We start from the raw sequence: 12,274 nt of genomic DNA, 5'->3' as shown, positions 1-12,274 counted from the left end.
TTTCCTACCTAGATCATTAAAATGTTTTATTGGTAGGAAAAGTAACACATTTAGTAGAGCTAAAAGAGCAATTCCAGTCATAGTTCTTATTCCCATTCATTGTATGACCTTGGGTAAGTTATTTTTATGTCTCTGATCCTTATTTTCTTTATTTATAAAAATCAAATCGTTGTTCCCCCAAATCCCTCCAGTTCATTCCAGAAAAAAATATTACAGGAGTCTATGAAATACAGTGCTGTTACTACTCAAATATTCTATTCCCCGTTTCCTAATCATCAAGATAGTTTTATTCTCTTAACACTTGTTACATTTAGAGGAAATTGGACAAAGGCATTTAGTGTCAAGTTCTTTTAGTTCACACATTCTTCTATAATTTGTCTATTTGTGCAAAAAGTGTCTGTACAGACACAGTGAGGTGGCAAGATGAGTTATTTAATGAATTAAATCCATTTTATACTTCCTTTTCCTTTTTTCAAATATAATTATCTTAACACTCTTATTCTTCTTGTTCTATGTAGACTGGCCACAATGCCTGATGTGACAGCAAGCTGTTGCTTTATAGAGAAGTGGGAACACCTTTTCTAGAATGTAATTTAATCTTCAGCTTCACTACACCAGTTGGAAACAGCAGAAGATACAGCAGTGGTTCTTTTTTTTTTTTTTTAAAGATTTATTTATTTATTTCTCTCCCCTTCCCCCCGCCCCCCAGTTGTCTGCTCTCTGTGTCCATTCGCTGTGTGTTCTTCTGTGTCCGATTCTGTTGTTGTCAGCGGCACTGGAATCTGTGTCTCTTTTTGTTGTGTCATTTTGCTGCATCAGCTCTCTGTGTGTGCGGCGCCACTCATGGGCAGGCTGGACTTTTCTTTCACACTGGGCCACTCTCCTTACAGGGTGCACTCATTGTGCGTGGGGCTCCCCTATGCATGGAACACCCCTGCATGGCACAGCACTCCTCGCGCGCATCAGCACTGTGCGTGGGCCAGCTCCACACGGGTCAGAAGGCCCTGGGTTTGAATCCTAGACCTCCCTTGCGGTAGGGAGATGTTCTTTCCATTGAGCCAAGTCCGCTTCCCATAGCAGTGCTTCTTGAAGCATGGTCCCCAGACCAGCAGCATCAGTGTTAGCTGGAAACTTACTAGAAATGCAAATCCTTGCCACCCCTACCCCCACCTCCCAGAGTTATCTGCAACTCTGGGAGTAGGGCTCAGTAGTCTGTATTTTAATGACTTCCAAGCAATTCTGATGCACACTGAAATTTGAGAACCTCTAACATGAAGAAAAGAGCATGGCAGACTAGTTCTGCTTGTTACTAGCTATGTAAACTTAAGTCACTTACTTAATCTCTTTGGGAATCAGTGTTCCATAAACGGTATAGTTTCAGGAATTAAATGAGAATGTCCTATTGGTGCAAACTCCAAAACATATCTCAAACCTCACCACTTGTTCTCCTCCAAGTCAAAGTCACCAAAATCTCTCACCTAGATGTTGGTAATGGCCTCTGAATGAAAATGCTCTTGGTTCCCTATAATCTTTGTAGCACAAAGCTCTCAGAGTGGCCTTTAAAGGTAAGGATCAGATTGTGTCACTCCTTTGCTTAAAATCTTTCACAACCAATCCAATGTCCACATAGAAAAGGTGGCATTGGATTGGGAAAAGTGGACATGGTGGCTGATGGGTATGGGGAAAGGCAGGAAGAGATGAGAGGTGGAGGCGTCTTTGGGACATGGAGCTGCCCTGGATGGTGCTTCAGGGGCAATCACCGGACATTGTAAATCCTCACAGGGCCCACTGGATGGAATGGAGGAGAGTATGGGCCATGATGTGGACCATTGACCATGAGGTGCAGAGGTGCCCAAAGATGTACTTACCAAATCCAATGGATGTGTCATGATGATGGGAATGAGTGTTGCTGGGCGGGGGGGGGGGGGGGGGGGGGAGAGGTGGGGTGGGGGTGGTGGGGTTGAATGGGACCTCATATATATATATTTTTAATGTAATATTATTACAAAATCAATAAAAAAAAATCTTTCAATGCATTTCCATTGTACTCAGAATAAAACCCAAACTGGGTAGCTGGTTTACAAAGTACTGTATAATCTGTTACCCTACTAAAGGTAGAAATTTCCATACGAAGCCATTTCCCTGCCTCCCGGTTATTTTCAATCATCTCATCCTAAGTATTTTCTTCATAATTTTTATTATAATATGAAATTTTCTAGTTCATCCATTTTATAGTATACTGTGTGTCAACCTTCAATAGAATATAAGCTCTTGAGCTCAGGGATTTTATCTGCCACATGATAGGCAATGAAAAATATTTGTTGAACAAATGAATAATGTGTTAAAATCATTCTGGATATTTCCTATCTTTAGTAGCAAGGAGCCATAGCATTTTACATTTGAAAATACATGGATCTATTTCTAGGAAATTTTTCATGATGAAAATGTCTGAAACAGATTACGACTAGACCACACAGGTTAAATATAGGTCATGGCAAAACCAAATTGGGGAAATGGGATAGGGTGAAACTGTTCCAAACATGATAGCTGGGAGTACGGGGTTCCATGACTCTGAAACATGAGCATTGGGAGCAATGGAATTATGCCCAGCAGGCCTTTGGGGGAAGGTTTGATGGTTTTAGTGCAGAAAGGAAAATTTTGCCCTTTTGTCAAGTCAGAAACAGAAGTGCACTTGTGGTTTTTGAATGGACTGTTGATGAATGGACTGCAACAATTTGAAACCAAAAAAAAAAAAAAAAAGAGAGATGCAGGTCTCTAAATTCAAACTCAAATAGTTTCTAATCCCTGAGCAGACCATACCTTAATGATGTAAGAAATTCTCTCTTTTCCAGCAAAGACAGAATGTTCATGGATCAGTGACTGAGGCTACTTTCTCCTCTCTTCATGATCTACACAGTGATTTCAATTATAATAACTCTTTTAAATTGGAGAACTAGGCAGCTGGATATTAGGAACATAGCACTGGGAAAACCCAATGGAGACTAAAAAATGAGAAAAAAAATGACAGCCTAACACTTATATATAATTAAGCTCTCCTGTGACAACAAAAACAATGCAATAATTTCTGTGTCATTGATATGCTATTCGAGAAAAAACAAAAGAATAAACATAGATGCTACAGCCAAGCATTATGAAAGCTAGCTAATGTGACAAATTTCTAATACCAGGGATGGTTGACAATCGAGGTAAAACGAGTTATCTTCAGAAAGCAGGCACATTTCATTCTGCTCTTTTCCCCATGTATGGCTGCAGATAACTCCATTAAAAAGAGAAACACTTTTAGAACCTGAGTTCCATCTCCAGGGTAGGATCCCAGAAAAAGCATTTCACCACACAAGGCTAGAGGACAGTCACATAGCTGATTCTCCATAGCAATAACTCTGGAGTATTCTTTCCCCAGTGCAGGAACCCTCTGTCCCACTAGAAAGTGCTTAGGTAGCTGGGTTTTAACCTCTGATTACAGCAGAGTTCATATCTTTTTTTTTTTTTTTTTTAGTTCAGGGGGCTGGTGATTGAATCCAGGACTTTGTATGTAGGAAGCTAGTGCTCAACTACGGAGCCACATCAGCTTCCCTGGGTTGGCTTTTTTTTTTTGCTTGTTTTTCTTTTTGTTATTTTTTTAGGAGGCATGACCAGGAACCGAACCTGGGACCTCCCATGTGGGAAGCAGGTGCTCAACCACTCGAGCCACATCCCCTCCCCATATCTTTTTTTTTTTAAGATTTATTTAATTTATTTATTTCTCCCCATTCCACCCCTCCTTGTTGTTTGCACTTGCTGTCTCTTCTCTGTGTCTGTTTGTTGTATGCTCATCTTCTTTTTGGGAGGTATGGGAACCAAACCCAGAACCACCCATGTGGGAGGAAGGTGCCTAATCACTTGAGCCACCTTTGCTCCCTGTTAGTTGTGTTTCCTTGTTGTGTCTCTTCATTGTGTCACCTTGTTGCATGAGCTTGCTGTGCCAGCTCACTGTTTTTCTCGTCTTCTTTAAGAGGCACTGGGAACTGAACCAGGATTTTCCATGTGGTAGGCAGGCACCCAACTTCTTAAGCTGCATCTGCTTCCCCTCTCCAAATCTTTTTAACATACTGAAAACAGGTAGTTTATTTAAAGAAAATTATGGAGGCAAAAATGGCTTTATCTAATTATTTGAGGAACTTAACATTTAGAAATAACCTCCACTAAATTCAAGTCTATTCAAATAAGAAAAAAATACAAAACACTGGCCAATTACCTTAATATTTTCAGGTTGTCTCTATCTGCATATAATAAATTATTATTACACTGGTGAGAAAAAAAAACAAACCCTAAAGAGTTAAAAACAGTACAATATGAGTGCTGTGGTACAGTTGGAAAGAGTGGGGCTTGGGGTTAAACAGAATCCTAAGTCTGAATCTTGGCTCTGTCACTTAGTTATATGACAGTGGTCAAGTTATAAAAATTACTTGAGTATCAGTAAAATAAATTTCCTTGGTTTCATAAAGTATAAAATGGGGAAAATAAATACCTATCTGACAAGATTGTTATGAGGATTAATACCAACAAAAATAATAAAAGTTAACATTAGTTATTGCAGGCAATTTAAATGTTTTATATGTTTTAAGTCTTTCTAATAACAACTTGATGACATAGGTAATATTTCCATTTTATAGATGACAAAATTGAAACAAAGAGACATAAGTAATGATGCAATGCTACATAGCTAGTGAATGACAGAGCCAAGAAGATTCCAACCCAGATTGTCTGGATCCTGAGCCTCAATTATTTCAGATTAAAAAGGATAGCATATATCAATGGATGGCCACTCAGTGCTTTGAGAACTCTTCATTGGTAGCTAATATTTTTAATTATTCAAGAGTAATAATACTTAAATTCAACATTATGAAAATACACATTCTGTTCTGTAAGAATTTAGCATTTATAGTCTTTTTTTGTTTTTAAGGAGGTCCTGGGGATTGTATCCAGGACCTCATACATGGGAAGCAGGTGCTCAACCAGTGAGCTACATCTGCTCCCCAATGAAAGCTGGTTTTCTTGTTTGTTTTTAGAAGGTATGGGGATCGAACCTGGGACCTTGTACATGGGAAGCAGGCGCTCAACCACTTGAGCTTCAGCCACTCCTTTTATATTCTTGAACTGACTTTATTGTGTTCCATTAATTTGGCTAGCTTTGCTACCATCACATAATTGTTCTTGTTTTTCCAAGTCAACCACAAACAAAAAAATTATATTTTGGACTTAAGATTCTAAGTTTAAATGACATGTTTTAAGTGGAATGCCATTTTGTAAAAACAAAATGTGAAAATTTAAAGGAAAAAATTTAGCAAATGCAAACCCAAGCAAAATTTTTACGCATAAATCCTGGCACGAACTTCTTTCGTTTTGTTTTCATTTATATTAAACATTTTTTATGACGTTTAACTGACAAGAAACTGGAACACACAAAAGATGTATTTATGTAAACAAAAAAACAAAGCAAATTAAAAAAATAAGTTAAAAAACTCCTATGCTCTTGTAAGTGTATGTATAGATGTGTATGCCTATGGCATTAAACAGGTTTGACAGGACCACACTCACCTCGTGTATGTTGTTAATTGATTTGAATGAATTCAGCCATTGTTACAGAACTATGCATACGGGAATTCTTCAATCATTGGTTTGCTTATAAATCATTTAAGGTATTTATTAAAAAATATAAACTCAAAAAAAGTGTTGAAAATAATTGCAATTGGCATCCCACTGAATAAATCTGTAACCTTCAGTCTTATGTTTTTTCCAGTCACTTACTTGTGGTGTCATTTTCTTTTCAACCAATGAAATAATTTATGAACTAATACAATTTTTAAAAGGGCAAAGATGAAATAACATGTTTGTTATTTGGCATGAACAAAGTTAGGCCTATATTATTCTTGAAGAAAAATGAATGATTAAGGAGAAGTGATGATTTTTCTCAAACTGTTGCCCAGCTCATCCTGTGAACTACTTTCTAGCACCTAATCTGCAATCCTGCCACTCTGCTCCATCAGAGGTATGTGAGTCAAAAATGCTAAATTTTATGTGGTGGGCAGAAGGTAGGTGTAGGCTGGTTGGTATTGGGAGTCTCTACCCAGTTTCCCAATATGTTTCTACAAATCTTACAAGACTTTTGAAAGCAATTCTTTGGTCATATGTTAAAACTGGTATGCTTTGGTACTAGAATTGGTAAAATAGACTTTTGTGTTTTCAGTTATTGTAAGAAATAAGATCATTTTAAGCTTTTGATACAACTGGCCACTAAAGAACTACTCTAATCATTTAAGCATGTATTGCTGTTCCTAAACCAAGCTTGAATAATTAACCTATAATATTTATTTTCTATACCCCAGACAAATGGGATTTAGCCATGTTCCAGTTTGGCAGAATTCAATTTGCTTTCAAAATGCCTACCCAATGAAATCCTTTTCTGGATTTCAAATCAATGCCCTAACAGGGTTTCCAAGATAGGCTCGATTGCAGACCATGTGCTAGAGGTTTTACATTTATATTATGTTTGGATCAATGCCGATGATTTGATTGGAACAGGAGCAGCTGCACATATAAAGTCTTTGGGGTGAGAAAGATTTGTCATGCTCCACTTTGATAAGAACTAAATTTGGACAGTGTGAGTTTCGAAATGTTCGTGGTATCACATAAAATCGCTACCAAATAGGAGCAATTACAAAGGATTAATGTGAGCCCAAATGAAAATTCTAATGAATGAAAGCTCAGAGCTTTAAAAAATAAATCAGGAGCAAGAAAAGCAAAATGTTTCCTGTGTCACGTTTGCAGCTTGATAGAAGGAGGGAAAAATAGGTTCCTTTGCAAGTGTGTTCACACTAATATCCATCCTTTAAACACATCAGGCTAATTTCTTCCTCTCTGTTCAGTTAACATCATTGCCACCCACCTCACTCTCCACACCCAGAATCATCCAAGATTGCTAATTATGTAACAAGCCAAGTGCTTCATACAATCCTATTCTACACAATCCTTCTGAAAAAGCCTGAATTCAAACCTCCCAGCTGATGATCACTACACAGGATAAATTTGAATCACAAACTTACCATAAAAAGTCAACTGCCCCCTTGCTACATTTTTCCCTCTTGAATTTTCAGCCACACATTCATATAAACCAGCATCCTCCTGCTGAAAATTGGGAATTTCAAGAATTCCATTTGACTTGTGTCTTCTGGCTTTTCTTGCTATCGGCTTTCCATCAGCTCTTCGCCAGATAATATTTGGTACTGGACTGATGGCAAGAATAAAAGGTGGGAATCAAATTAGAGAAATGTGTACCTTTTTGTCTGAAGTTATGCTCCTGATGACCCCTTTCTTGTTGGTTCTAAAACATATAAGCTTGCATTATACAATGTTTCCCAAACCTCATTCGTTCTTGTATCACGATTACAATTTTAACCATATCCATATCTCTAGCATTAATATTTACTTAGTGCTTTATTTAAAATCAAATAACTATTTTTTACCTTAAATAAGGTAATTTGTCTCCTCTCCAATATCTCTGAAGCAGATACAGATTTTATATGCTTGTTATCATTTTCTAAAATATATTTCTCTTATATATATATATAAATTAAAATGTTCTCCCACATATGTGGTGGACTAAAGATGGCTGTAAGTTCTTTAAGTGTCTCCCATTGAGGTGGGGTCTTTGCCCCCTCCCCTTGAATCTGGGTGGGTAATGCCTACTGTGATTAATAAAATAAGGCAAAAGGGATGTTGTGCCAGTTTCCAGGTACAGGCATTAAGAAATGGGCAGCTTCTACTTTCTGTCTCTTAGGATACTCTCTCTGGGGGCCCCAAGTCACCCTGTAAAAAGGCTGGATACCTTGAGACTGCCATGCTGGAAGGCCCCCACACATGTAGCTCTCCAGCTGACAGTCCCAAGGAGCTCAGTCTTTCAGCTTCCCCACCAAGACACCAGAATTTTGAGTAAGACTGTCTTGGACTTTTCAGTCCAGCTCATCTGGCAGCTGAATACCACTGAAAGAACTCAGCTGATACCACTGAGAGAGAAAGAATCAACCAGCCAAGTCCTGCCCAAATTCCTGACCTTGTGAGATAAAATAAAATGGTCGTTGTTTTAAGCTGGTAATTTTGCTATGCAGTGATAGTTAGCATAAATAATATGGTCTTAGAAAGCTTCTCGTGTACCAACAATGCAAGTATGTTATGTTGAGAAACACCCAAGCAATGAAGTAATGATGGTAGAAATAACAAGCTTATTAAATCTTGGCGAAACAACCCAATTGTTGACATAGAAGAAGGGATTTTTAATTCAAGATACATTATTTTGGACAATGGTCTCCTCTTGTTATTTATATTAAGAACCCTACTAATTTAGAGCAGTCCATTAGGAAGGGTGGTATTTGGAAGTCTACCAGCCTCCCCAAATAGATTTGGGGAGACTTTATTTAAAATAGTGAGATAAAGAAGGCAGTAACATGTACTCTCAAGGCATCTATCATCTTACAGCCATTACTGTTACAACGTATCTTAAATTGCAAGGAGGGCTCCACTGAGTCTGCAAATCAGTACAGACTAAACAGTGAGCCAACCATTGCTTTTAAGGATGCAGCTTCCCAGCAGGGGATATGATTATTTACTTATTTATTTTCCACAAAAACTCACACAGAGAAGTAATTAGACTAAAGACTTGCTAATCTTCTCTGGAAAATCTGAGATGGTATTTAAAAAATTAAAGCCATCAACTCTACTCTACTTGTTTCCAAAGTATTTTTCAGTGGATAGTCACTGATTTAAAATGTGGAAAGTACTCCATCAAAAGTACATTATGGGTGTCTCCACATTTGATGAGAGATACACTAATATGTGCCTTTAAAAATAACTGTAGCTTAGACATAATCTTTCTGCTCTTAAGTGGGCGATGATGATGTGTTTTAGCAGCTGGATGTACATACCCAAACATTTCTGTATAGACTGGATGCCCAATTTGGATCTTTTGTTTTCATTCTAGTGCCATTCAAACAGTGTGAAGAGAGTTTAATTCATAGCTCTCTTTGAAGTGTGAACAACGTGAATTTTGCTCTTTTCTTGCAGATGATTTTTCATCATGTCACCTTGCAGAATTCACAAAATATAGACCTATATACCTAGATTATCCAGTTACCTGCCTTCACGTTTTTCTGAACTGTTTTCCCTAGTCAGGTAGGTTATATACTATTTGGCTAATGCTATTGTGCAAAATCATTTTTCATGGTGAGGTCTGTATAATCTTTGTGTATTTAAAAGAATAGACAATGCCAATATCATTTAATGCTCTGAAATGGCTAATTTGACCTACTTTAATGTTTTCAATGTTTTATATGATCAATGGCTTCTATTAAAGAACATGGACTTTGTTTTGGTAGAAAGGAAAATTCCAATTTTATTCTGTTTTAAAAGACATTTTATATTGTGGAGAATCATCACTGTTTACTATTTTTGAACTTTTAATTTTTAAATATAATATTTATTTGCTCTAGTTACAAGAGCAATATATACTCAATACAGAAAATTTCATAACTTGGAAAAGCACAAGGGATTAAAATGAATGTATCCATAGTCCATCCATCTAGAGATAATTACTGCATTTATTTCACTGCTTTCTTTCTCATAGTATTTTTTTTATGTGCATTCATACATATACTTTAAAATAAAAAACGAGAGTGTATTATACTGTTTGGCAATCTACTTTTATTCTTTTAATAATGTATCTTGGACATTTTCTGTTTCACATGTTGTTTTATAACTTGATTTTTAACGTTTGTACAGTGCTCAGGCCTTAAGCTATATACTAATTTATTCAAAATGGTAATGTTTTCAGGACAACAAATTGCCAATGCATTGTACTATCAAAGTAAAGACACCTCTGAGACTTACATCACCAGGGCTTAAAAACACAGGGAAATCAAAACAATCCTTCTTTTAGAGCTAAAATTATAATGAGGGGGCAGGGAAGGAACCTTTTTCTACTATGGTTGCTGTAAAACAAAAATCATAAGAAAATAGATCATACCCTGACACAAGGGTTAGACTAGAGTCGCGGTTGTTGCCTTTACTCAACACTCAAGCACAGGAAGAGGAGAGGGAGTTAGCAGTGGGTTACCCGGATGGATGCCCGTGGAGCTGGGTAGAGAGGACACGCCCCCTGGGCATTCTAAAATTTCTTATTTCAGATGTTGTCACTTTCTTTATGCCCTCTTAAAGATACTCTGTGGAAAAGTTAACTGGGTTCTCAAGTAAGCTTATCTACTGACTGAATAATAAGTTTGCCAATAATTTTCAGTGAAACAGACATTCTCTTAGAGAATATCAGGTCTCTTCTACCTCCAGCCAGAGAAGGAAATCCAAATGACAGAGAAGAGACTGGCAATTTAAAAAGAAATTTGGAAAAAGTCTGATGTGTCTTCTGTAAACCAGGACCAGAATGAAAGTCTGTATTTTTCCAAATAGCTTGACTGTACCTCAAATGAAGGCCATTGTTTTTCTGTCATTCCAGGTTAGACAGCATGCATGTTACAGGCCACAATAATAGAACAGAATACTTTTTCAGAATTGCCCACTCTCTTCTCTTTTGTGGCCACGTCAATTGTGGCAGTCTAATCCTCCTTGTGCCATTACACATCGTCTCTCCGTGGCATGAAGGCAAAAATCAAAGATGCATACGCAGAATTACAAAGAGAAAGCCTCGACTTGTTTTTCAGTTACCTCAGAAACCATTACTGTGAACAGTGCAAGGAAAATTCTATACCTGCCCAAGCTGAAGAGAGGACAAGGAGGAAGAGAAACCAGAACTTACTTTCCTAAGGCAAAACATTCCAGTTTTACCGTCGTTCCTTTGGCAGTTGGGACTGTTTCTGGGAATTGCACTTCTATTTTTGGCTCATATTCTCCCATAACCCCTGTGAATAAAAAAAAGGAGGTAAGTCATGGAGATTCTTTTTAAAACATACAGAAGTATTTTTCTGTTAATATAGAATGCTCCTATACATCATTGTGTGCATAATTAATTCTTTCATTTAATACAGGTCTTATCTCTAAAGACCGTGAATTGTGGCTCTTCTCCCAGTTATTGTAGAGGAAAATTTGTATCACAGCACCACACCATCTGCCTAGGATTAAATTCCCAATACATACAACTTCACTTCTGCAAAGGCTTTTTTTTTTTCAGGTAGTCATGGAAATTTAAAAAAGGAGGAGGCTAGAGTCTTAGTCACCAGGAAACTCAAATTAATTTCCTTTTTGGAAACATACTGCAGAAAAATTTAATTATTTAAGAAATGCTTGCATGTTTTATTGTGTCTATACAAGAAAGAAAATTATTTGAATAATCAATTTGTGGCCACAAGTTTTACTTTGTCTTTTACTTCCAGGTCCAGTCTGAATTCATTGGAAATTGGTATATACAAGGTTACATCAAATGCCTGTAGTTGTATTATATTCTGAGCCAATGAAAAAAGAATAATAGGAAGCAAATAGAGAAAATCTTATAAATTAGGCCCACCTGCAATGGCATATTAACCGTGAAGGTCATACTCTCCCACTTTTCCCATATCCTGGAAATGACTGCTCCATTATAGCCAAGAGAGCAGCCAAAACCCAAATTCCATGCTTTATTAACTAAATTCTTGCCAATTCTTATCAATACATTCTTGATGCCACCTATCACTGCTCTAATTGTTTAAAAGTATTTATTCCTATTCAATTTTGGGTCATTTTCCACGGTCTAATTCAACTGTGCCAATATAAAGTTTGGAGTTATCTAGTTTACTAAAACTAATAAAACTCCCCAATTCATATTGCCTTTAGGTTTCCCATAGTCAGAGGAAAAAGAGATTGTAGGATTCAGAAGAAAAGGTTAAAAACAAGGCATGGAGTGGGAAAGGTGTAATAACAAAGTAAAACGATTCCACTCACTTTGCAGAGGTGACTCTTAGGAACTTCTTTAGGTTCAGAGATTGAGAAGCATCAAGGAGATCTCCTCGATTGTGGGGGGGGATTCAGACCTAAGTGTCAGATGACCTATAACCTACTTAGGTTTGCTAGGAGATATGCCCTCAAAATACAAACTTGAAGATTGTTCTTTTTGTTTTTTTTAAGTTTTTTTTTTCTTTTACAGAATTATAGGTAGTATTGGATTTGGATGAGACCTGAGTTAGGTTGAATTATGTACCCCCCTAAACACACGTTCTTAATCCTAATCCACATCTCTGTG

At 37.1% G+C, this 12,274-nt stretch overlaps 1 protein-coding gene across 18 annotated transcripts in view; it reads right to left on the bottom strand.

Annotated features, from left to right (window-relative positions):
- CNTN4 (contactin 4) overlaps positions 1-12,274 on the bottom strand; it is a 936,745-nt gene that overhangs the window by 184,965 nt on the left and 739,506 nt on the right. For all 18 annotated transcript variants that reach the window (XM_058288376.2, XM_058288377.2, XM_058288387.2 and 15 more), the window contains 2 exons: positions 10,859-10,961; positions 7,104-7,288 (listed from right to left, as the gene is read on the bottom strand). In XM_058288376.2, coding sequence (XP_058144359.1) covers positions 7,104-7,288; positions 10,859-10,961 — 288 coding nt within the window. The remainder of the gene's footprint in view (positions 1-7,103; positions 7,289-10,858; positions 10,962-12,274) is intronic.

This window comes from Dasypus novemcinctus, chromosome 26 (assembly GCF_030445035.2).
Source record: "Dasypus novemcinctus isolate mDasNov1 chromosome 26, mDasNov1.1.hap2, whole genome shotgun sequence".
NCBI lineage: Eukaryota > Metazoa > Chordata > Mammalia > Cingulata > Dasypodidae > Dasypus > Dasypus novemcinctus.
This window is presented reverse-complemented; position numbering and strand designations above follow the sequence as displayed.